Source organism: Ambystoma mexicanum, chromosome 4q (genome assembly GCF_040938575.1).
Source record: "Ambystoma mexicanum isolate Mex_15411 chromosome 4q, UKY_AmexF1_1, whole genome shotgun sequence".
NCBI lineage: Eukaryota > Metazoa > Chordata > Amphibia > Caudata > Ambystomatidae > Ambystoma > Ambystoma mexicanum.
The window spans coordinates 536,844,970-536,869,511 of NC_090928.1; the positions used below are offsets into that span (position 1 = coordinate 536,844,970).

At 46.6% G+C, this 24,542-nt stretch overlaps 1 protein-coding gene across 10 annotated transcripts in view; it reads left to right on the top strand.

Moving 5' to 3' along the window:
- The window catches only part of CCDC28A (coiled-coil domain containing 28A), a 414,393-nt gene that overhangs the window by 58,173 nt on the left and 331,678 nt on the right, over positions 1 to 24,542 (top strand). For all 10 annotated transcript variants that reach the window (XM_069608099.1, XM_069608094.1, XM_069608102.1 and 7 more), the window contains exon 2: positions 3,600 to 3,801. In XM_069608099.1, coding sequence (XP_069464200.1) covers positions 3,644 to 3,801 — 158 coding nt within the window. In that variant the 5' untranslated portion in view covers positions 3,600 to 3,643. The remainder of the gene's footprint in view (positions 1 to 3,599; positions 3,802 to 24,542) is intronic.

Here is a 24,542-nt window from a genome sequence, read left to right on the forward strand (position 1 = left end):
GACTGAGCCAAGCAGTGGGGGCCAAATAGGGCCTCGCTCACACTGGAGGAGTGAGTACACACCACGCCCCCCCTGTGAGCACCAGTGGTTTGCAGAGGCCTTCGCACACTGCCTGGAACATGCTTGGAGGCCCCAAGTGTTTCGCACCAATCGATGCAGCAAGAACCTGGGCTCATTATCCCGCGGATCCCGATGCCCGCCAGGAGTGGCCGGGTTCTGTGGGGCTCTCTGCGGGAGCGGGGTTGAATCCAAGACAGGGGGAATCTAACTGCACTAGGTGGTGACCCTGGCCCCCAACAGAGGACCGTATCGGCGTAGCTCCAGTGGAGAGGCTCGACACATACCACGGGAGCAGGTGTGGATAACATTGATAATTATACCATGGATGGAGTTATAACTAGGGAAAGCGGATACAAGAAACTTGGAGTACACATGGTCAGACTCCCGCAGCGCAAAAGATTGGGGCTCCTAATCTAGGGAACAAAGGCTGCAGATAAAAAGGAGAAGGCAGATAAAACCCTGAACTCTCCCAGGACAAGGGCTTGCACTAAGGGGAGAACGCTATGTGGAAGGACCGGATTGGTGAGGGGAGGGGGAGGCGGACTACTAAGCTGCACCAACCATACCACTGGAAGGCCTCACTGCATGCAAAGCTTGGGGAATCAACACCTCGGAGGAAGGCTCGCAGGGAAGATTCCTGCGCCCCTCCCATCCATCACCCAAGCAACAGACCTTGGGGATAAACTGAGAAGCAACTCCAGTGAGGCGAACAGAAGGGACTATACAGGACATAGGTGGTGAACAGCATGCAGCCATAGTCCCGGGGATGGAACCCACGCTCAATAAACCTTGCAACCCCCCGGGGTCTGAGTTAGGGGGAACCACGTGGACTAGAACGTGCAAGGGGACAGGAGTACCGTGACCGACCCAGAAGCGAGTAACACTGTGGTAAAGAGTGGCCTGGGGAGGTGGGTCCAGCGGCCGGTCAGTCTGTTGTGAACATAGATCTCCCCCCTCCCTCCTTGAACAACGCGGGGCGACTGGAAAGCGCAAGAGAACAGGAAGCCCACTCAATGGGAAGATACAAACCTGAGGGCAACCAAAAAAAAAGCACCAGACTTAGCACGCAGCGCTCAGATAGTGCACTCTTGAGGCGCTACAGAGATGTCAAAATCAGGCAAAGGAGGCAAGCAACAATCCACATTGCATTTTGACACACCTTCCCAAAGAAAAACGACAGGCTGATGGAAGGTTCCCCAGATAGATGCCATCAATTCGCTTCCCAGGACCCCACCGTGGCGTTTCAAGTCACCAAGGAAATGTTTAACCATCTGCAAAATAGCATACAGTCCCTAGATGGGAAAATGGACACTCTGTCCTGTAAAGTTGACCACATGCAGGTCCGTCTTGATAAAACAGGGATAGGCTTGACGAGGTGGAGAGGCGAGTATCCAACGTGGAGGGTGAGTCCACATCCACGGCCAGAGACATGGCACTAGTGAAACAGGCTCTGAAGGAACTGGCCAATAAGCAGGAGGACTTGGTGTCCAGGTCCAGAAGGAACAACCTGAGAATCATCGGGGTACCTGAGTCGGTGGAGCGGAGAAATATGGAACACCTGGTGGAGGAAATACTTGGGACCAGAAGATTTCTCGTCAGTTTTTATAGTTGAAAGAGCGCACTGGGTGCCGAGTGGGAAGAAGCAAATTCCCGGAACCCCACCACGCCCGATTATAGCCTGCATCTTAAACTATCGGGGCAGAGCTCTTGCTCTCCATATGGCCAGGGAAAGGGGACCGTGACCTATAAAGGAGATACAATCAAGCTCTTCCCGGACTTCTCCGATAAAGTGCAAGCCTCTAGGAGAACGCACATGGAAGTTGAAGTGACTAGATTCAGGAAGATATTTAAATTATATTTTATTTACTGAAGTTACAACTATAATAAAGGGGATATGAACAGCATAGCCAGTGCAGCTTCTTCTTTCTCCTTCAACCGCCAACGACCTTCTTCCCGTTCCATTCCATTCTCCCGTTCCATATTTCTCTCTATCTGTAATCTAATGCAATAGTTTAGGCTTATAAGTGTCGCCAGCGACACCTACTAGCCCGAACTAATAACAGTGTGTATTGCAATTCCAAAATAACAGAGTGCATACACGAGCCACTCCCTATGTGGATGAATGCTGGGGTCATTTAACCATATCTATTACCGTGTGCCATCTTTAAATTGGCAGTGTGACGCTACAAGTGAAGACACATTTTGAGAACGGACAAAGGAGTTGAAGTGCATACGACCTGTGACTTAGAACTGGTTATTTTATCAGGACCCTGGCGGGTAGACAGTAGAACAAATGTCAGCTATTTGCAACTCAAATATGCTGCCCATCCTGCCCGGAGGGTACGGGGGGAGGGGGAGGAGGAAGGGGACATGACGCATCGTATGTTCGTAACCTTTGAGTTTCTTAATGGCGAGAATTACTTCCTTTGAAACAGTCTTTCTTTGCTTTTACTTGGCCTTTGTAAGTCCTTTAATTGTTTCTGTAGTATATGACGCTTTACCTAATCGAAGGTTCAAACTGATTTAAAAAAAAAAAATGTATATATCTTTTTTCAACTAGATGTTTTTCATTGCACGATTTGTATATGCATTGTATTCCTGATTATTGATGAGCCATTTTTTCAAAAAGCAGTCTAATTATCTTCATATATCTCTTTTCCAATCACATTGATTGTTGATTTGTGTCGGATATGTCACATGGTATGTTTCACTCCCTCTTCGTGGCTGCCCCTAGGGAGTGTGGGGGGGGGAGGGGAGGGACTCAAGTTGTGCCGAGGTCATTTGTCACTTTGGCTCTTCCATTGGCGTTTCTTTCTACCACCTACGCCCGTCCAGTGTTCCATATTCCCGACTAAATCTAAGGGCAATTACTAGATCAGTCTCCTTTCACAGAAATGACTACTTCTACATGTTTTGCCACCTTTGCACTCCCACCTACTGGGTGTGGAAGAAATGTGGCCTTCAATCCATGTGCCCCCAACCGCTTCCCCCATTCGAGTCTTCAGAAGCTGCATTATTGGCTCCTACTGCAAGGTGACTGAGACATGGCTTCATAAGACTCTACCTCCTAGCAAAAGGCTAATCTCATATGTTGTGCATTGCATTATGATAACCGGTCTTGCCCAGTTTCACGTGATCTTTATGTGCATTGCACTTTGTTTCTTCCTTCATTTTACAACTTTCTGTTCTTTTAGTGCAGTGATATTTTTAATGGCTTAGTTTTTATCAAGACCTCCTAGATATAGGATCCTATCTGCACTTTAATGTTGATATGGGCCGAACGAGACCCGCTAAATGGAGATCGCCAGCAACGTGCAAATAACTTCACTGTTCAAAATATAGCAGAAACTTGGCAAATGAGTAATTATAAGTTACTGCGCAACATATAAGGTTCCAGCTAGTTCCTCAGTCACCTTACAAGTGCATTAACACAATTAACGACCATCCGCTCCTTCAGTTTAATGAACTGTGATTCTATAGAACAAGAAATATTGTCTCTATATGGAAGACTAACTTTTCCCTTTACTTTTCTTCTGTAGAAGTTGGAAGAAACTGGCTTACATGGAATCAAAAACAGTAATAAATGGATGACCGTAAAATAAAGAGAAGAAGCCCCAAGTCCTCGACCAGTCATCCTCCTCCAGCAGGGGGTGCTAAGAAGAATGCAGTGCCAGCCAGTAAAAGTTCAGGTTTTTCAAATGCTGCGGCACAGCCTGCTTCACAAAGGCCAAAGCTGAAAAGGTGAGCCTTGGTGTGCAAAACATTCTCGAAATACCCTATTTCACTGTATTGTAAGTGTATATTTTTCCCCACACTTTCTTGGATCCTGGCCATAGTGCAGCTTCTGATATTGTGGAGGCCAGGGCTTTCTTTTGGAAAAGTCTCTTGCCCTAATACCTGCATGTGCCTTTGCCGACTCTTAGAATTTCAGGCAGGAAAAGCTAGGTAGTCCTCTTTCCCTTATTCACCACCCTCTGGCATTCTGAAGGGGGTGGTGCACAGTGAGAAGGGGTGGGGGGCGGGAGGAAACACACTTGCTGCTATTAAGATCCATAGCTTATTCAGGAGTCTTGGTGCTTCAATCTTTCTTCGAGATAGAAAACCTGGTGCAATTCCGAAGTTTGTCTGAGAGGGAAGGTGGTGTATAAATGTGGTGTGTTAGGCACAGCACTGTAGCCTGGCACATTTACTGAGGAGGAAGGGCCCGTGTTTTCGACATGCACTGATTATATTGGAATATAATGTAGTGTTCTCATTCATGGAATCACTTCCAGTCAGTAATTCTCATCCTAGGGTTTCTCTGTAAATGTAACCTGCCCATTTAATTTTCGATGCCATTGTAGTAATTCCTTCTTTTACCGCTCTGGGATATGGAATTTTCCAGGCCCTGACGAACTATGGTTAGATGCTGAGGTTTCTACAGGGAAGCTAGGCATAAAATAAGCAGTGCTGCGGAGCAATTTGCTATGCAAATCTGTAGGTTTGCCAATTAAATGGACACATGTGCAGCAACGCTAGCTATTTACATTACCCTTTTCAATGAAGGCACAGCTCACCCTGCATTCCTCACTTGCCCACCAGTCTCTCTACACCCTTTTTGCAGTGTCCTCTGCAAGTTCCAAGGGGGGCTAATGGAGAGAGTGCAGCAGTAATCCTTCATCCATTCTTAAGTGCCAGAGGCCTGTGTGGGAGTGCTAGGCAAGAATGTCTTTCAAATAGTTGCAAACCAGAAGTTATGGGTTTGACACTTTTATTAAGCAAACTATTTCCTATCTTGCAAAGACCAGGATTTGTTAACTTCAATTGTTTTTTAAACAGTCCTGCAATTCCATCCCTAAACCTTTAAGTTGTTACATTATGCATAATTGCAGTATTTTGTAAAACACTGAATGGTCTCCCTGCTTTACAGTAAAGTTTAGGTTAGTGTATCTAAATGTCATAGTGCCAACTATATTCCATTTTGTTTGGGAAAATGAACCAGATTGACGAGTGAGCACTTTTGATAATGTATGTGATCACACGGGCAAATGCTTTTGATGGCAAACCTAGTTCTGTGGTCTGCTGGTTGCATGCATCTGTTCAACTGGTGCTCAACCCATGAGCTGATCCCATACTCCTTGGCATTCTATCTGATCACCCTGTTGCTTTATGCCAGTTACCCTAAAAGTGAGAAGGCTGCAAATGTAAATATTTCACCTAGTTTCCCCAGTTCTCTGCCTGCTATGCCCTCCACTCTGCTTAGTCTCTTACTTTATTTTCTCTTAAATAATTAATGCACAAAGCAAGTTCAATCTATGCAAAACAGTGATTAATAGTTCCATCAAGTCTGTACATCTACAGGCCTACTGCAATACCAAACACTGTAGTTATCCTCCACAGCTCAATTTGCTCCATGATTATGATTGCATTATATACTAGCACTTGTGGGAGAGAGCTGGCACAACTGTTTTAAGAGGCTTTTTATAATATTTATTTGTGTCCATTCCTGCAGCTAACCTTTTACATTTTACAGCCACTTATCCAGGGCTCGCAAAGTCTACTCGCTCATTCGAATAGTCGAGTAGGTTTTATGACGAGCACGTACCGTTTGCAGGGGATGTTTGACACCCTTATTTAACATTTACATTGTTTGCAGTAAATGTCAAATCAAAGTTTCACTGGGGATGGCTGGCCTCTGGGTTGCAGCAGTGTGCCAAACATAAAGTAGGTTTGAGGTGACATGCACCATTTAAAATAAATAGAATTTACATTTTGTGTCATCCTTTCTATGGGTGGAGTGTATTTCTCTAAGGTCAAGTAAGTAAACTCGACCTGCAGGTCTAGCGGAATTTTGAAGAATTTGCAAGGCTTGACTCCTCTCACTAATGTCTTCAACCATACACAAAAATGCTGTTGTTGCAAATTTTAGCTTCTGGTAACAATAAACATTTTAGTACAACATTAGTAATCAAATGGGTTTGTTTGCTAATCAAGAAAACCTTAATTAGCAAACCCTACTAATGCATTTTTGAAAACGAATGTATGCTTTGTGAAGTAGTAGTTGCCAGTACGTCCTTATGTGTTTAATAAGGAAGGAGTGTTCATCAAACGCCCTGACCAGAGTACACACTCTTTAATCTCTTTGCATCCCATTGAAAATAACCATTTTGGCTCATTATTTCAAGGTGTTTGTGCAGTCTTTGTATTGGCACCCTACAGAGAAGCGTAGGGTGATGAGCTTGACTCTACATGGCTTTTATCTCTTTATCAACTTTACAAGCTTCCAGTGCTCTCCACCTTTGATCTTGCCCATGGTAGGTGATGCATGGGGAAACATTTCCCTTCTGATGTCGGAACCCAGTAACGGTAGACATTTAGCTGTCTGATGGGGTGTTTCGGCAAATCAAGATCCCTCATATTTAAATTTTCTTTTTTTTTTTTAAATTTGTCAATGATCCTCTGCATTTCTGGCTCCTAAATGTGTTGTCTTCCATCCTCCTATCTACTTGGATCCTAGTTTATAATTCCACATACCTATTTTCAGGCCTCAAAATGTATACTCGTGACTAGCCATTAGCTAGTGATAATTGATTCTTGGTGTGTAAGAATTTGTCTTTTGTGTATGCAGACTGAGAGAGTGAGTACATTTTCATGCCTGGCTAGAAACCTTAAATTGTTATCTCAGCCTATTCCAATGTGTTCTATACGATATTGTTCCTAATAACTATTCTGAAATTCTGACCCTTCTCTGGTCTATTTTTTCAGTTCAGTTTTTTCCATGTTGATATGGATGCAGGTAATATGTGAGCAACAAGCCCTGTATCCGTCTTCAACATATATAAGACACATATTTTGCTCTTGTTTATCTCCTTTGCACTCATGAGAAGAGTACGCAAATCTGTGTTGTTAAACCAGAGGATGCCCACTTTGATTGGCCTTTCATCAGTCTGTGAAGCCATTGAACTCCAGAGCCTTTCGATGGCAGGGGCCTCTCTCGTACATTAACTCCTCTTACCTCCAGAGTTATGGGATGCCTCGAACCATCATGTTAAAATGCCCAAAAATATGAAGCCCTTCCAAATATACAGCCCTGCTCGTGTTCAGACACCATGCCACCTGCTCTCCTGCATGCTTTCATATATGGATCCCTTCTCTCACCGTAGTAAAGTTTGAGCTTGTTTTTACCTTGCTGCAAATCTTCTTTGCTGCACGTTTTCTGCAGTACGTTATGATGCTTTTCTAAGGCTGGGGAGTCCTGTCGGCACATCTGGGTTTTTGGCTCAGTATACCCTTGCGAACAATACCATGATCTGTGCTTGTGTTGGAATCCTTATAGGTCCACTAAGCCCTTCCTTGTCTACGATTGATAAAAGAAGTACTTTGAGTAACAATAAACATCTATCTTTCAGTAACGCCAGAAAGCCAACCTGGGACAAACCTGTGCTCTACAAATAGACTTGTTACGCTACTGTTTTACAGGCTCCAAAGCATGCTGTAATATTCTTTCTTCAAAGAATATTCCAGAGTGGTTCTGTCCTTAACATACGCTGTTCTCATGTTATTTTTCTGTTTAGCATTCAGTGTTGGTTTTGAGGGATCCAATCCTATTTCATTGGTGGTTGTATAGCTTCAGTTTGCATGCACTATGAGAATTTCAGAAGTTGGTTGTGGGTAAGCAGCGCAGGGAGAGGAAAGGTAAAACCATACCTTTACCAGCCTCACTTTCCACATAGGCCGCATCAGATGGTGAACCCCAAATAGAACTCTGTCCTGCATAATACCAGAATCACTCCTGCATTGCCCCCATGGCTTATCACAGAAATCTTTCAACGTTCTGGCACGTGCCACATGTGGCTTACAGTTCCCAGATCTTGTTCTGTGTGTGTATACTCTGCCTCAAAATACCAGATTTTGGGGCTATGGCCAAGATGGCGGTCTGAGTGGGTATGCCTATGTGCTACTCCAGGGCGGGTTTGGGGTTGAAAGACAGAGTAAAAAATATTCGAGGGAGTAAAGACTGAAGATTATTTTTTCGCAATGACCTTTGCTGTTTTCTTCCATGAAAATTTCTGACTTGTCCAAACTCCCACCCACACCCCCAACACACCCCCACCCCCTACTTACCTTGCCTCCAAATTGCTGGTCCCTGCAGCGCCTGTTCCCTTTCACTTCTGTGATCGGGAACCGGCGGCGCAGGGTCAATTTCCTTTATTTTTAATTTACTTATTTATTTTCAGGACTGCGGGGGACGCCCCTGTGGCCCTTTTTTTTGGGGGGGGGATGGCTGTTTGGAACACGCCTGCAACCCCCACTGACAGTATACTGAGCAGTGTTTGCGGGTGACACCCGCGCAGCCCTTTTACCTCTTTTAAAAAAAGAAATATTGAACTTTTAGAAAGTAGAACATTTGGTAGTACCTTATTTAGGTCTTTTGGTTGGGTAAGTCATTTCTTTTCAGTCTTTTTGGATGAAACCACAGGGTGCACGTTAATGATTTAAATGAAGGAAGCCATCCTTGGCACTGCGCCCAGCATCGCCATATGGGGTGCACCAGAGTATCGTGGAGCTCTGGATAGGCCAGTTCCATCCAAAAGATGCAAAACTAATTGACAAAGTCAGCCGAAGGGGGTTCAAAAGCCACAATGAATGTGCTAACTCCTGCTCTAAGCCTACCCCAGTCTCTTGCAGGGACGGCGACCTGGAAGTCATGACATGGGAACGCCATGTAGGCTCCTAATGGGAATCGTGCACATTCAAAAGTGCACACCTCTACAGAGGTGCAACTCTGGCTAGGTGGAGCTCGAAGCGGATAAAGGAGGGAAGGTTAGTAGTCTATGCTGTGGTTGCAAAGAGCGAGTCAACCCAGGATCTGCACATCCTAATCTGAGGAGGTTCGGGTGGTCACAGGGAAGCCCAGGACCACAGCAGCAGCTGTGAGGAAAAACATGAGGACACTGCAACTATCAGTGGGCATTAGTGAGCAAAGCTGGGAGTGTGTTAATGGCTCCTCCTTTGAAAGTGACATTGTAGGACCAACTGCAGGCATTGGGAGAGCTATCACTCGGGCCCAGATTCTCCACAGTGAGGCTGGTGGTCCTGTAAGATTCTGTGAAACTGATTATGTCCCGCTTATATACCACTCTAGGTTTCGCTTCATCAGAGCTCTGATTGGCAGTTCTCCCTATTTTTAATGTTGCCTAAAAAAGGAAATCTAGTTTAAATAGATGACACATCACATATGCTCCTCCTTCTGAAGGCCAAAGCCAAAAAAGCTCCATAACAGAATCTCGTACACCGTTGCCTCCTTTCAATTTTCATGTAGCATGACTGGGAGGCCAGAAAAACTAAAGACTAGCCCACAAAGACCCTCCTTGATGACTAACTGGCATTGCTGAAGGAGGTTTTTAAGGATGTCTGTTTTGAGGTTAAGATCCTACATAACGTCACCCCAGAGGGCGAATGCAGAGTCGTGGGACTGCAATATAATGAGAATTACCTAATGCTCGTTTCCCAAGATGAAAGATGACCTGCACATGCAACCTCCGAAGGATTAGTGTTTGGATTTAGAGCACCGGTCATTTGGATAAAGTTCCAGAAGGAGAATTGCAAGGTGTGAGGTACGATCCGGTCTATGCAAGAACTTTTATTCTGAAGGCTGACCAAGGACAGATGAATTTCATCCTTGAAGAGTACACAGTGTGGAAGCAGAAGTGCGATCTGAAGAGCCAACATAGACAACATTTGGTGAAGTATTTGGACAGCCTTACTCAATAAAAAATGAGTCTCAAATGATCCATCACCTACCTAGACTACTATAGTTATTTCATAATCTCTTGCAGTCATTAAAAGAAGGCACTCGGTCCCTTTGCAGACCTCTTTCTACCAACGCAAACTGAAATGCTGCTGGACCTTTACCCACAGGGCTCCAATTATGCCTCCACAACAGAGAAGTTACAATCCTGTCTGAAAGATGGAAACTACTGCATGATGGCGCAAATAATAGTAGAGATATGGCAAACAGGAGTGGCCATACCTGGAACGGTCACTCTTCAGCGTATGATCAGGAAACTTTGAGAGTCTGGCAAAAACAGATCTGTTAACATAAGCTGTAGAAATAGATTTACATTTTGTTTTTAATGACCGGTGCACCTGATGAGTACAAGCCATTATCAGATGTTTATTTGTGTTCTTTGCACATATAACTCTCCCTTCGTAAATACCTTCCTACTCGAGCTCGTCGCTCCTCCACCTCCAACTCCCTCAGGGTCAGTCGCTTCTCCAAGCAACGAGTTGGTGGTAGATCTTTCTTCGGCTGGGGCCTCCCTCTGGAACCGCCTCTCTGAAACTTGAGAAGAACCATCTCCGGTTCCGGAAGCACCTCAAGACCTTCCTCTTTGCTTCTCCCTTCTCTCTTCCTCTCCCCTGCTGATTTCCTGTCTGATGCTGCATCGGTCACCTGGCTACCCTTTGATTTCGGCCCAAGGCCCTGCGCGCCCAGTTGCACACCTGCACTGCCTGCCGGCAAACCCTTGCACTTGGGTCTGTATCTGTAACCCCACAGTCCCCTACCTGCACTTTTGGACACCTGCTGTCTGCACTTACCCTTGCACCTGCCACCTGCTGGCTGTACTTACTGCTTTTGTTTTGATCCCATGTACAGCACTACCCCCATCCCCTTTCCCCTGGCACTTTTCCCCTCCCCTGCACTTGTACGATCTCAATGTCACTTGGCCTAGTAAGATCGTTGTCTCTGTTCTTCTTCCGGTTCCCCTTCCTTGCCTTGTCGTGCCTTGAAACACTTGTGTATAGGCACGGCACAAATGCCATATCATACCATATCATATCATATATTATTGTTTGGTAAATAATGTGTTAATGTAGTTTGTTGACTTGTTTATGGATAGACAGAGGTGGGAGAAATGGGGTCTAGCAGGTGTGGTGAGGTGGAGAAATCTACTGTAAATATGTGAATTGGGGGGACAAGATGGCCGCTGGCACTGATTAGACGTGCCGGCAGCAGCTCTGCACATCCAAGGGCCATACAAGGGTTTCCCACCACCCCAGTACTGTGGAACAGACCCCCGTATTGGAGGAGGCACGGCGCTCGCCCTGGGGGTGCCATTAGAAGATGAAAGCAAGTCACCAGCAGGCACAGTTCGCTCGATCCGAGCAGACCACCCGCTGCCGAGCACTCAGTTTCAGCAAAGAGGACGCCACCCGGGCACTGTTAGCTCAGGCCTGGCGGACCGCAGAAACGCAGTGGCCGCCCGCCGCCATGCACTCCGGCGCACCAAGTGAAAGTTGTCCTCTGCATGGGGGCTCCCCTGGGTGCCCTGAGGCATGCAGACTTGGCAAGGCAGCTCTGGTGCAGATATTACCCCATCGCTGGCACATGTGGGACACCCAGCGAGAGTGCCAATTCTCCAGCACAGCCAGGTGTAACGACGGCACACAAGGGAGAAGAGCCCTGCAGTAACGACAGGTACTGAAGGCCCCCCCTCACCTCAGGGCAGTCTACTAAACCAAGGAGGTCCTCATTGTGGGAAGCAAGGACAGCGGAGTGGCAGCCCTGGGGAACCCGCACTGGACTCTTGGTTGAGTGTGATGCCCCACTGAGTACTGGGGGCATGGGGCACGGCAGTGGCATGGCCAGGGACACCATAGGATTGCCAGTTGGGCCCAGGCGTGAACGAAGGGGCCTACAGCGAAGCTGCTGCATCATATATAAAAGGGGCTGCAGAGTCCAGACGCGGCTCAGCCCAGGAGAGAGGGGAACTGGCTACACACCTCGCCCTGCATAAGGAATAGCATAAGGTCCTCCCCACCAGAGGTAACGGGCGATGGGGTGCCTCTGTGAGCAGATATAAGGGACCCCCAACAGGATAGTAGTGGTCTCTGAATGGTCCCCTGCTCCCAGAATATTGCTGACAGTGTCTTAAGAGAGGTGTTTGGGGGAGGGCGTCCGGAAAGGAGCCGAGGGCTTTGGGGGCGGGTGTGTTTGGGCCCCGTGGTCACAGGCCTGCGGAGATCAGAAGCCTAGGCCAGCTGGACATATGTTGAAAGTGGGGGAGGAGTCCCAGAAGCAGGCAACGGGCCGTGGACCAGCTGAACACCCTCCCCATGATGTGGCCCCAAAAGTAGGGAAGAGGGATGACAAAGCAGCTACTGATATGACAGACTAAAGCCTTCCACGAACACTGTTCCAGCTGCTGAGAGTGGATCTTAATTCGGGTTTGACAGAAATACGTCAGGAAGTGGCCCAGCTTGGGAAGGACTGACTTCCTGGAAAGCGGTCCCCAAGACACGAAAGACACGACCGAGGTACGAGGAGGCAATAGAACGGCTGAATCTGGCCGCCAAAACCTGGAGCTCCAGATGGTGGATATGGAAAACCGCTCGAGGAGAATTAACATAAGGGTAACACATTTCCCGGAAATCGGTGACCGATAGAGACCTGAAGGCGCAGGTCCAGCAGATATTCATGGGGCTTTTGGAAAAGGTGGCCCCAGATGAGATTTGTTTGGATCGTATTCATAGGAATGTGATGCTGTCTGGGAGTTCCAACACAAAGCAACTGGATGCCTTGGCGGCCTTCATTCTACACACAAAAAGAAGCGTTCTTGAGAGCAGCAAGAGCGAAAGAACCAGTGCTCTACCAGGGATCCCCAATTCAGCTATTGGAGGACCTGGCCAGCAGTACACTGCTCAAGAGAAGACTAATGGGCCCGGTGGTCAAGGAGCTAGCCTGCAGAGCGATAAGCTACAGATTGACTTTTCCGTTCGGATTGGTCTTCGAGTGGTAGGGCGCACAGAAATGTATCACTTCCCTCCAAGAAGGGTCCGACCTGCTGAAATTAGAACTGTGAGAAGATTCTCGAGAGGACTGCCAACCCCGTCCGAGAACCTATCGAGGCCACGACCATGGGAGTGGCCAACAGCAGGGGAGTGGCACAGACGGAAGACCCGGTTGTGGGGCCCTTGACAGGGCTGGGCGGGGGTGGGGGTGCCAGAGAGGAAGGAAATATTTGATTTGTGTGACTAAGGCCATGGTAATCGCAGCAATTGCTAGAAGTAGGGTGGAGAGGCGCAAGAGTGCATTTCATCTTGTTTACTGTGAGGGCAGCAATGGCCATAGAGTGATGATGGAGGAGCAGGGGAGGGGTCAGACATCCCGGAGTTGGAGGTGGGATGGGGAGGAAATGGGTGGGGGCGCTAGAGGGGACGGGTGTTAAGGTGTTGGTTGCATCGTGCAAGGGGGCAGAGAGAGTGGGGGTTAATAGAAGTGGGAACAGGTGCAGGGTACAACACGTAAGAGCTGGAGAGGGGACTAACGCACTGGAGGAGGTAGGTGGGCCGAGCTACATTACGACGCAGAGACCTAGGTAGAGATCTCATTCAAGTGGGCGACACATACCGTGAGCAGCCTCAACTCACCCCTCAAAAGGAATATACTCGAGCTGTTTACAAGGAAATTAAATCCAGATTTTCTGGCATTGCAGGAGATCCATCTTCTGAGGTCAGACCAGGCAAGATTGAGACTGAGGGGATGCTCGTGGATTATCTCGCCTCAGGCCCAAGCAAGACATGCAGGGTGGTCCTGGCAATTGGAGACGCAGTAGATTTTAGGATGAGATCCACCACAGGGGAGGCTTGTATTCATGGAGGGGGATCTCGAGGGGTCTGATGGCATCAATATATACCCCTAACACAGGGCAGGAAGGGTTTCTGCAGGAACCTCTGAACACGTTCGAGAGGTTCGCTAGAGGCCATATGTTAATCATGGGTGACTTCAACATAGATAGTATGAGTCCCAAGAACTAGATAGGGACTCAAGGGGGGTGGGGGAATCCCATAAGGGAGGAGTAGCGACCAGGTCACTGAGGGACAGGTTTGACACCATGGGCCTTAGGCATGTTTGGAGAGGGCTCCAAAGAGATGAGGAGTGCTTCACGTTTTTCTCATGGAACACAATCTTGTATTGATTAGATCTGGGTTTCGGCTCCGCTGTTAGAACAGGTGCGGGATGTAGAGGTGGGCCCTCTCGGCATAGCAGACCATGCTGTGGTATCAATGGATCTCGCTCTCCCCGGATGTAAGGTGGCGCTATGGCTCTGGTCAGTACCAGGTGAACTGCTGAGGGACCCAGTCATAATGAGACCCTAGAGACTAAGATGAGGGATTTTTTTTTTTTACCTCAACACGTCTGGCATGGGGGAGAGCACCCGATGAGATGCATTTAAAGCGACGCTTATGCAGTGAGCTCTTTGCGGCAAAGGACAAACACTGAGGGCCCTAGAGGTACCGTTTTAAGCTGCGGTTGAGGGAATTAAGAAGCATCTGACGGTCGCACCATCTAGACGCGCCTTGAGGGAATACCGTCAGTCAGTGGCCCAGCTCAACGTCCTTAGAATTAAGCTGGCACAGAGGTCCCTTCTATTCGTCAGCCAGCGTTATTACACTAAAGCCAACAAGGCGGACAGGCTGCTGGTGCGGCTGTTAGGGGAGGGCCTCAACCAACAATACTATAACTGCTATAACAGATGATCAAGGCCTCCGTCACTCCCTTACGGAGGAGATTCAGGAAGTCTTTGCCTGATTTTACAGGGACCTACACCAGAATCAGAGTCCATCAGGGTTTCTGCAGGAGAACTTCTTATACAGGGTCCCACTGCATACCCTGGGAGCTGAGGCTAGAGAACTCTTGGGACGGGAGATAATAGAAGGAGAGGGGCGGGTGGTCATTTCGGCTTCCCTCCCTCCAGCCCTTTAAATCACTGGGCCAGACTGTTATACTGCAGCCTTCTACAAAACCTTTGGGAGAATCCTTCTTCCGCATCTAACAAGACTCTACAACCACTTTCGTGTACCGGGTCATATCTTGGCGTCGATGGAGGAAGCAAACATTATACTAATTGCCAAACTGCACAAAGACCCCACCAGGTGTAGCTCGTATAGGCTGATGGCATTAATCAATATGGATGCCAAAATGTATACAAAAATATTAACCATACAGATTGGAGGGGCACCTCATGCATTTGATTGACCCGGACCAGTCTGGGTTTGTGAAGGGGCGTCAAACTTTAGCTATTAGGCCTATAACGCACCTGGTGGAGAGGGCCCATAAGACAGAGCTTCCAGCGGTCCTTCTTTCCCTCGATGCCGAGAAGGCCTTTGACCATGTGAAATGGTCGTTTTTGTTTATAAGACCCCATCGGCGCGGCTCTCTATCATTGGATCCCTATCCAGGTGTTTTAGACTAAGCAGAAAGACCAGGCAGGGCTGTCCCTTATCCCCCCTGCTCTACACCATATACTTGATGCAGTTTCTGCAGGAGACCAATGGAGTGAACAGAGTTCCCTTTGGGGGAGCCCAACGTAAAGCATCCACTTATTCCTGTCGCTTACGAAGCCTGGATAGTCGTGGGGTCTCGCAGGAAAATCTTATCTGAGTTCGGGGAGGTTTCGGCCCGAGGATTAATGTAGCTAAGTCAGAGTTGCTCAACCTCACGGTGAGGGGGAAGGGAGGGTGGAGGATAAGGAAGAAGAGGAGGAGGAGGGGTGGAGGTGGAAGAGAACAGGGGTGGAGCAGGAAGAAGAAGAAGAAGAGGAGGAGGAAGATGTTCTCGAATTCCTCAAGGAAGACTTTATTGATATTAATCTACTGAGTGAGGAACTTCTTGAGTGGGGATCTCATAAGGTGTACTCTCGCGACCCGTATGTTAGTACTATTAAGGTTGGCAATGGTTTTCTTATTTTATAATTTTATTCTTGTGTCGCAAGGATGTAGGTCAACACGGAGACATAGAGTCCCTCAGCTCCGTTTGTAAAGTAAGCAGTAGTTTGTTTGTGCCTACACCTCTTTGCGCCAAATTTCTGATGTAAATGAATAAAAGTGCGTAGTCCAGTTTCTTCGAGTATATTTTCTTAATTTATTTGATATATGTTCTGAGAGTAGTGCATTGTGGTTTGATGTTAATTTCACCTCTCTCATCTGTTTAACTTTCATCTGATTAGCGGTTTCGCCCATATATAGGATCTCCCCATGTGTACATCTGAAGCATTTGTTTTAACATTGCAGTATTCAATAATATTTTTCTATGCAACATCTTTTTCGGATTGCACAAATTTAATTTTAAAAAACTAACATAGTCACTGTAATGGATTTATTTTTAATCATTTGAGGTAACTAAGAGGTGCTGCACTTTTAGGTGTTCATGCAATTTGAGAATGCTAAAAGGATCTACTACACAGCCTAAGTCACTATTCTAACTACTAAATGTGTTACAAAATATGCTAAAATGCTATTTCATATGTTATATTTTGTGTTTTGTTTTATTACATGTTACGCTTGCATTCAGCCCGGATTTGAAAAAGGCGCCAATGAAACGCCGAAACACGTGTCATCCATATGGGCAGAACATATATCAAATAAATTAAGAAAATATACTCGAAGAAACTTGACTACGCACTTTTATTCATTTACATCAGAAATTTGGCGCAAAGAGGTGTAGACACAAACAAACTACTGCTTTATTGATATTTTATTTCTATCGCGCTCGTACACAAGTGTTTCAGAGCGCGATAAGGCAAGGGAGAGGAACAGGGGAGAACAAAACAGCGATCTTACTAGGCCCAGTGACATTGAGAACGCGCAAGTGCATGGGAGAGGGGAAGGGAAAAAGTGCATGGAAGGGGGGAGAAGTGGAAAGTGTGAAGCAGAGGAGAAACAGATAAATAACAATAAATAAATAATAAAGGCAACAAACGGTTTTAGTGCAGCCAGCAATTTGCAAGTGCAAGGTTTAAGGCAGCAGACAGGGTAGGTCTGATAAGTGCAGGAAGAAAAAGGGGGGGCTGTATGGGTACAGATACAGACCCCAGTGCAAGGGGTGGCCCAGAGGCAGTGCGGGAGGCTGGCAGGGTGAGCAGGTACCTGGGCCCGGAGGACGGAGGGTGGCCAGGTGCACAATGCCAAGAGAGAACAGATCAGCAGGGGAGAGGGGGAGCGAAGGCAGAAGAAAAGAGGAAGGTCTTGAGGTGCTTCTGGAACCGGAGATGTTTCTCCTCAAGTTTTAGAATGGCAGGGAGGCTGTTCCAGAGGGAAACCTCAGCCAAAGACAGAGATCTACCCCTAGCTCGTTTCTTTGAAAAATGACTGACCCTGAGGGAGTTGGAGGTAGAGGAGCGAAAAGCTTGAGAGGGGAGGTATTTGCGGATGGATAACTGAAGTTATTTTGGACCCAGGCCCCATAAAGCCTTGTGGACAATGCAGAGGGTTTTGAATTTAATCCTTGCATCCACTGGGAGCCAATGGAGAGATTTCAGAGCTGGAGAAATATGATCCCAGGGCTTGAGGCCATGGACAAGTCTCGCAGTCCTGTTCTGGATTAGTTGCAGACGGCGGAGTGTAGAGGCAGGTAGATTTAGAAAGAGGCTGTTACAATAGTCCAAGCTATAGATAACCAGAGCTTGGGATACCATGAGCTTCTGGGGGAAGGAGAGGAAAGGCAGAGTACCTCTGAGGAGGTGCAGTCGGACATTTGACTTTTTAGAGACCTCAGAGATGTGGGCAGAAAAGGAAAGGGTGGAGTCAAAGATGACCCTGAGGTTCTTAGCCTCGCAGGTTGGGGTAGGAGGAGGGCCAAGGGAGGCCGGCCAGAGAGTGAGGGGAAAGGATGATGAAGGTGTGACGATGAGGAGGATCTCCGTCTTGCTGGCATTCAGACAAAGATCATTGGTGGCACACCAATCTTTAATGGCAGTTAGGCAATCAGAGATGTGAGAGGGAGAGGAGGTTGCAGAGGGCAGCCTGAAAACGAGTTGAGTGTCGTCAGCGTAGCACTGGAAATTTGAGCAGAAAGTGGCAGTGCAGTGGGTGAGAGTTGCCAGGTATCGGTTGAAAAGCCAGGGCGAGAGGTTAGAGCCCTGGGGAACACCACAGGTAGATAGGAAGATAAATGAAAGGAAGGACCCAAGTTGTACCTGGGAGGGTCGATCTGAGAGGAAAGAGGTCAGCCAGGCCAGAGCCTCATCAGTGATACCCAGGTTTTCACTGAGACGGTTGAGCAGGATGGTATGGTTGACCGTGCCGAAGGCAGAAGAGAGATGGAGGAAGATGAGGACAGAGGGAATGTTAGAGTCAAGGTTGGAGAGCAGATCTTCACGGATGTTCAGCAGAGCAGTTTCCATGCTTCTGGCAGCTCTGAAGCCAGACTGGTGGTCATGGAGACAGCCAACAGAATTGGAATGAAGGTTAAGCTGAGAGATGGCCAACTTTTCCAGGAGTTTGCCAAGAAAGGGAGTAATGTAAATTGGGCCATAGTTAGCTGGACAAGAAGGATCAGCTGTGGGTTTCTTGAGAAGAGGATGCACAAAGGAGTGCTTCAGAGGGGAAGGATCTGGAGGCAAAAGAGTGGTTGCAAAAATCAGTAAGGGCCGGAGCGAGGGTGTCAATGTGGTCCTTGATGGTTTTAGAGGAACAGGGATGAACCTGTTTTGACGAGGCTTTCAGAGATCAGACTTGTCTAGCGACCTCGTCGGGGGAGAAAAGAGGAAAGGACGAGAAGGATGGGGGGGTGGCTAAAGGAGGGTCAGCCAGCACAGATGGGGAGGGGAGGGAAGAGGAGGGGTGTGGGTGGAGAGGGTGGACAGGATGTCCTGGGTTATTTAAATGAAGTGAGAGGCAAGGGCATTGCAAAGAGCCTGGGAGGCAACAGGAGGGGTAGAGACTGCAGCAGGGTTGGCCAGCTCCTTGCCGATTTTAAAGAGTTTGGCCAAGTTGTTACACGCCGCAGAGACACGAGCTTGAATGTGGACTCTCTTCTTGGTGAGGACAGAGAGTCGGTATTGCCTTTGTAGCAGGTAACAGGCCAGTTTGTCAGAGGATCACCAGGAAGTCCTCCACTTCCTCTCAGCCGCCCTACACTTAAGTTTAATTGTAGCTAGGTCAGAGTCATACCAGGAATTGCACTTGACTTTGGACTTCAAACTGATCCTCATCACAGGGGCAAGAGCATCAAGCGTAACAGAAATTGAAGAGTAGAGCAAAGACAGGGCTGTGTCAGGATGTGAGACAGCCAAAGGTGGAGGGGGGAGAGAACATGGCGGCAAAAGCCTCAACTGACACACGCTTCATGGGCCGGATGTCCGAGAAGGTAGGTGGCAGTGTTGGGGAAGGTTTGGCTTGGGGGGGAAGAGAGGGAGAGATGAGATGAGAGGAGAGGAGAGGAGGAGTGATCGCTCCAGGAGAGAGGAGTGGTCAGAGGGATGGAGAGGGGGAGGGCAGAGGAGATCAAGACATCAAGTGTGATTTTGAGCCCAATGGTGCCCTCAACGCCTGAAACAGCTGGACTTATGTTAAGCGTGTTGTTGTGCCTCTCCTGTTTTGTTTTTGGGTTGTGTAACTGTGCTGGCCTGCAGGAGGGGGGATGGGGGGAAGGGGGGGGGACATGGAGGGATGGGGGTGGAACCGATAAAGTTTTGTACGTTTTAGAAGGGGTTAACTCGACTTGTTCCTTCTTGTTTAAAATCAATAAATAATCTTTTAAAACAAAAAAGGGAATTGGAGGATTACCCCCACCTAGCTGGCAGCAATTAATCCTCTAAGGGGACTGAGGGCAACTCTTGGGGTTGTGAAGGCATTAAACATCTTGGGAAACCAGTTATTGGTGTAGTAGTTGGATGTGATTTGGGGAGAGAATGGGTGAACAAAAGCAATCCACTTGTAGGCAGCTATTTTGAAAGGTGAAGGACAAGACAAGGAAACAGTGTAATTCCGCTAGTAACGACCAAGAAAATCACATACAAGAAGGGGGCAGTTATGTAAAATATGTGTCAATCTCTCATGAAGGTTTTGTGGCAGGCAGGAGTAAGGATGGTGGTAAAACACAATAAATTAAGGTACGTGTGGAAAGGGCAAGTGGGGTACTGTTCTGAATGAGGAGTCCAAACTTTATTCCCCTCTTGCTCCAAATTGGTTCTGGCACCGTGCTCAGTGTTAGAATTTGGCAAAGTTGATGGCAAGGGAAATTAAAGTTACCAGATGCAACACAATCCAACTCAGATGACTGGTGAAAAACAACAAATGTTACCACAAATCTCTGTTTTCCAAATCAAAAGAAGTGTTTACCAAGTCCTCCCCTTAAGGGGTTTCAAGAGAAAGGGTAGCCTGGCTCTCTGACCCTCTCCTTGAGCTGAGTGTTTGCCCCAGCCACAGACCCACTGCTGCCAGGCAGACGGGTGTTTCTCATGACCACTGACTCTTTGGTAGTTTTGCTGCAGTTCCCTCCTGGTAGGGAGCTTCTCACCAGGCTGGGTGTAAAGTTGGTGCTGGTGGGATATGCTGATACGCCATGGTCTGGTTTAGTGGAGAAGCAAAGCCCAACTCTTTCTTTACACCCACTTTTCCCCCTTGAGGTTCTTGCTCTGGCCTGAGTTACCCTACAATAACTTACCTTCTCCTCTGCTTGACAGTGTCCTCTCAAACCTCATCCTCTGGAACCTCCCTAGGATCTCTAGCTAAGGTATAGGCTACTGCTGCTCTGCCATTCTTGTTGTATTCTGACCTCATCTCCTTTCTTGCTTGATGGTCCCAGGCCAGGCTCCCCTCTCCTCATCCAATGGCCTTGCCTGGTAACCCTCCAACTCTAAAAACTACCCCCGAACCCCACCAGATCGCAGTCCCTCTCTTGCAGCATAACTCTTTCACCCTATAGGTGATAGCACTCCTCCTCCAGTGGCTTCTGCCAGATGGTGGTAATCCTTTTCTTCAAGCTAACTCCCTCTTCCTCCTTTTCTAAGATTGTATCCCACTTCCTGGTCTCAAAAATGCCAACCCCCTACTACTACTACTCCTGTAGGACATTAACTCCCTCCTTCATTTCCAACTCTGTATTCCTTTCATTTCTCCCTATAACAGGCCTCCTCTCTTTCTCCACAATTCTCCCCCCCCCTTTAGCACATAACAATTGCTCTCCTTACTTACAAAGTCTTTGTCTTCCAGCATTCCACTTTTCCAAACTCACCACACACCAGTATCTCCTTCTAAGTCTCCACCTTCTGCCTCTTTGCATTTCCGATCTCCATGACTGGGGTCTCCCAAGATGATCTACTCTACTCCTGCCAGCTCTCGCAGGGAATTACTTTGACTGGCTGGGTCGCATACAAAATGTAGTGAGACTTCCTGCGACCCGCGCAACGCGGAAGCAGTCTTTGGGCAGGCATAAATGTCACATTGCTACTGAAATGCGTGATTCAGATGTTAGAGTTATGAATTGAAGCTGTGAGTTAAGGGGTGAAACCTGTACCGCCAATGAGCAAGCCTCTTAGAGGTTCTGGTACAGCTACTGATAACACGCTCCATTATAAAAAACATTTGTAAAACGTATTGGGAGAATGAAATCTGATCAGCTTAATGTATGCGTTCTTGTTCAAGGATTATGGGGAAAGCAGAACATTGTGTTTATTTTATTTTTTTAAAACACTTTATTAATTTTACAAAATAACCAGCAAGTAACTAATACAAGAATTCACGTAATATCAGTGTTACAATTCCTTTCTAAACAATAAATGAATACACTAACACAACTTAAGAATCCTGTGATACAGGCTTTTACTATAATAACTGTAATATGGCACACTCCCCACTAACAGACTTTGTCCTTGGACATAATACCCACAGAACACATTGAATGGCGACACAACATCGAAAAAAAGAAAGGAAAAAGAAAAATAGAAAAAAAAATTACCAAAAAAAGAAATGTACCCATACCCTACCCCCAACCAGAATTCCTCCACTGACCTACTTCACACGTAAGTGATTACATTCCTACCCACCATAGAGACTATTGAAAGGTGATCAGGGTTCTAAGTAATCATCCTTTTTATTTCGATTTTGAAACGAGACCTTCTCAAAGTCGGATAACACTTTCACATCACTCGCCCAACTCCACTCACGGTTTTTCCTTGTTTTCCACAATTTTATATTTGTTTTACAGCCACTAATAGCACTTTGTCAATCCATTGACTATACTGCCTAGCAGTCTTACATTATCCTCTATTGGCTAGTAAAAGGACTTGCAAAGGCATCCTAGGAAAGGTCATTGATAATACTGTATCCATTCTGTCCAATACATCCCTCCCAAATTCCTTCGCCCTAAAACAATCCCACAACATATGCATAAGAGTACCCCTCTGCTACCCACACCCCAAGCGAACCGCATTTTCAATCAAGCCTAAACCATGCATATGCACCAGAGTCCAGTACAGAAGTCCCAAAACCCTCTGACGTGTAAGTCTCAAATTCAGATCTAACTTTATCCTAAATCTTATTCGTCCTATCTGCCCCCATTCCTTATCCAAAATTTCACAATCACCCATCTATGCCAATACAGTGTCCTATTAGCAATTTGAAGACCAGGATTATGCCAGAGGGAGGCGTTATAAGTAAGATGGACATTACCTTTTAAAGTTAGATAGCCACCAATTAAGTATTTCTCTAGCCACAGTAGTCGTGGGCAACTTCTCAGCCACATTCGGTATCTTTGCCATTGAGTAAATATTGCTCAATTTATAAGGTTTAAAGGTTCCCCTCTCAATTGATAACCAAATAGGCTCATAAAGATTCTCAGGTGATATATAATGTGCAGCTTCTTTCAGTATGAAACCTCTAATATTTATCCAAATTGGGGTAACCAAAACCCCCCTCCTGTGCACTATGTAATAGAATGAACCTCAGGAATGTTCTTTTCACCCCCCAGGACATTTAGAAAAATCCAATCAATCATCTTCAACCATCTTTTTTTTTTTTTTTTTGTGTACTGCAATGATAAGAGTCATCCTAATGGCATTGACTTTAGCCCAGATTCTGTCCTTCTTCAAAGTCTCTGCTAACCTATGTTGGGAAGGAGCTAGTGCCTTCCTGATCCCCAAGCGCTTTAGCATTAGGCAAGACTTATTTTGTCTGCTTCTAGGCATTACAAGGAACCAGGGGGGTGGAGGGGCACTGGGAAAACTTTTTCATGCAAATATAATCGCACTCACCGACATGGGCAGGCACTAAAAGAAGGCAGTTATTTAAATATAAGGTGCAAATGACTATTAGCTCAATACATTTGTAAATGTTAAATCCTATGTGGTTCTAAAAAATCTTAAAGCAATTTAGATGCAAGCAGGCTCTCTGCCAGAAAGAATGCATCACGTGCTAAAATCGGACTACAGGCTTCGCGGTGTTCGTGCCAGCACTATCAGCACGACTTTGATGACCAGTTGCCTGTTTGTCAAAAGCCCATGCATGCTTAAAGGGCATTTTAACATGCTCAATGCACACAATGCAGAATTATGGAAAACAAGGTTTTAAGGAGAATATAATACCAGATACAAATATGAGTAGAATGAGTGGAGTATGAATGAATATTTGTCATCGAAATGTTTAGTCTAACCTTGAGGGTTAGGCCTCAAGGTTTGTCAAAGTCTGCAGGGCTGCAGTGTGTGTCTATGTAAGGTAGCAATATGTAAAGTAGCATGTCCTGACAGAAATAGCTGATGATGAAGAAAGGAAGACTGGAGCATCCCTTGTATGGAAGCAGGACGGTTTGGGATGGTGCCATGCCCGTATCCAGTGACCAAGCTAAGAGTATATAAGCTCCTGCCTGGCATCATTTTGACAGGAGAAAGGAACGGAAGAGGGACAGAATCACGTTAAGGGAGCAGAGTTCTTTGCCCCATCCTCATTTCTGTAAAGAATAAACCTGTTATCCTTGCAAGATAGACTCTTGTCCTTACTTCCCTAGAGGGGTGCATTTACTCTGCGGTGTGAGCGTGATTAGGGGTATCCTTATAATTGGGTATACCCCTGTAAATTGGGCTACCATTACACCTATTTAGGTTGAATTCTAAAATTCTCCCTAGATCCCTGATCGAGTTGATCCCCAAGTACTTGACAAGTGAATCTGTCCACTTACAGTTCCAATCCGCAAAATCCCCTCTCCTACAGGCCGCTGAAAGTGGGAAAACGTCTGTTTTGTCCCAGTTAACTTTGTGGCCCGAAATTCACCTACCTTCTGAAAAAACATTCTTCAAAATTGCACTGCCTCATTCTGGGTTAGAAAGGATAACCACCATGTCATCTGCGTAAGAGAGAACCTTGATCTTGATTCCCCCAAACTGTATTCCTCTTATTCTTTGTTTACCCCTGATGCAAGCCGCCAAAGGTTCTAATGCAATATTGAACAAAAAGGGTACCAGCGGGCAACCCTGCCTGGTACCCTGTGTAAGAGCAAACGTGTCCGATAATTCATTATTCACCCAAATTGTAGCCCTTCCTGCATCGTGTAGACAACCAACCACCTTAAGAAAATGTGTGCCAAAACCCATCCTTCTCATGGTAAATTTCAGAAATTCCCAGTTGACCGTCAGAAGCCTTCTCTGCATCAATGAATATCAACACAGTATCGGGAGTTTCTGTTTGGCCAAGATCCATATCAATAATGGTCCTTATATTATCAT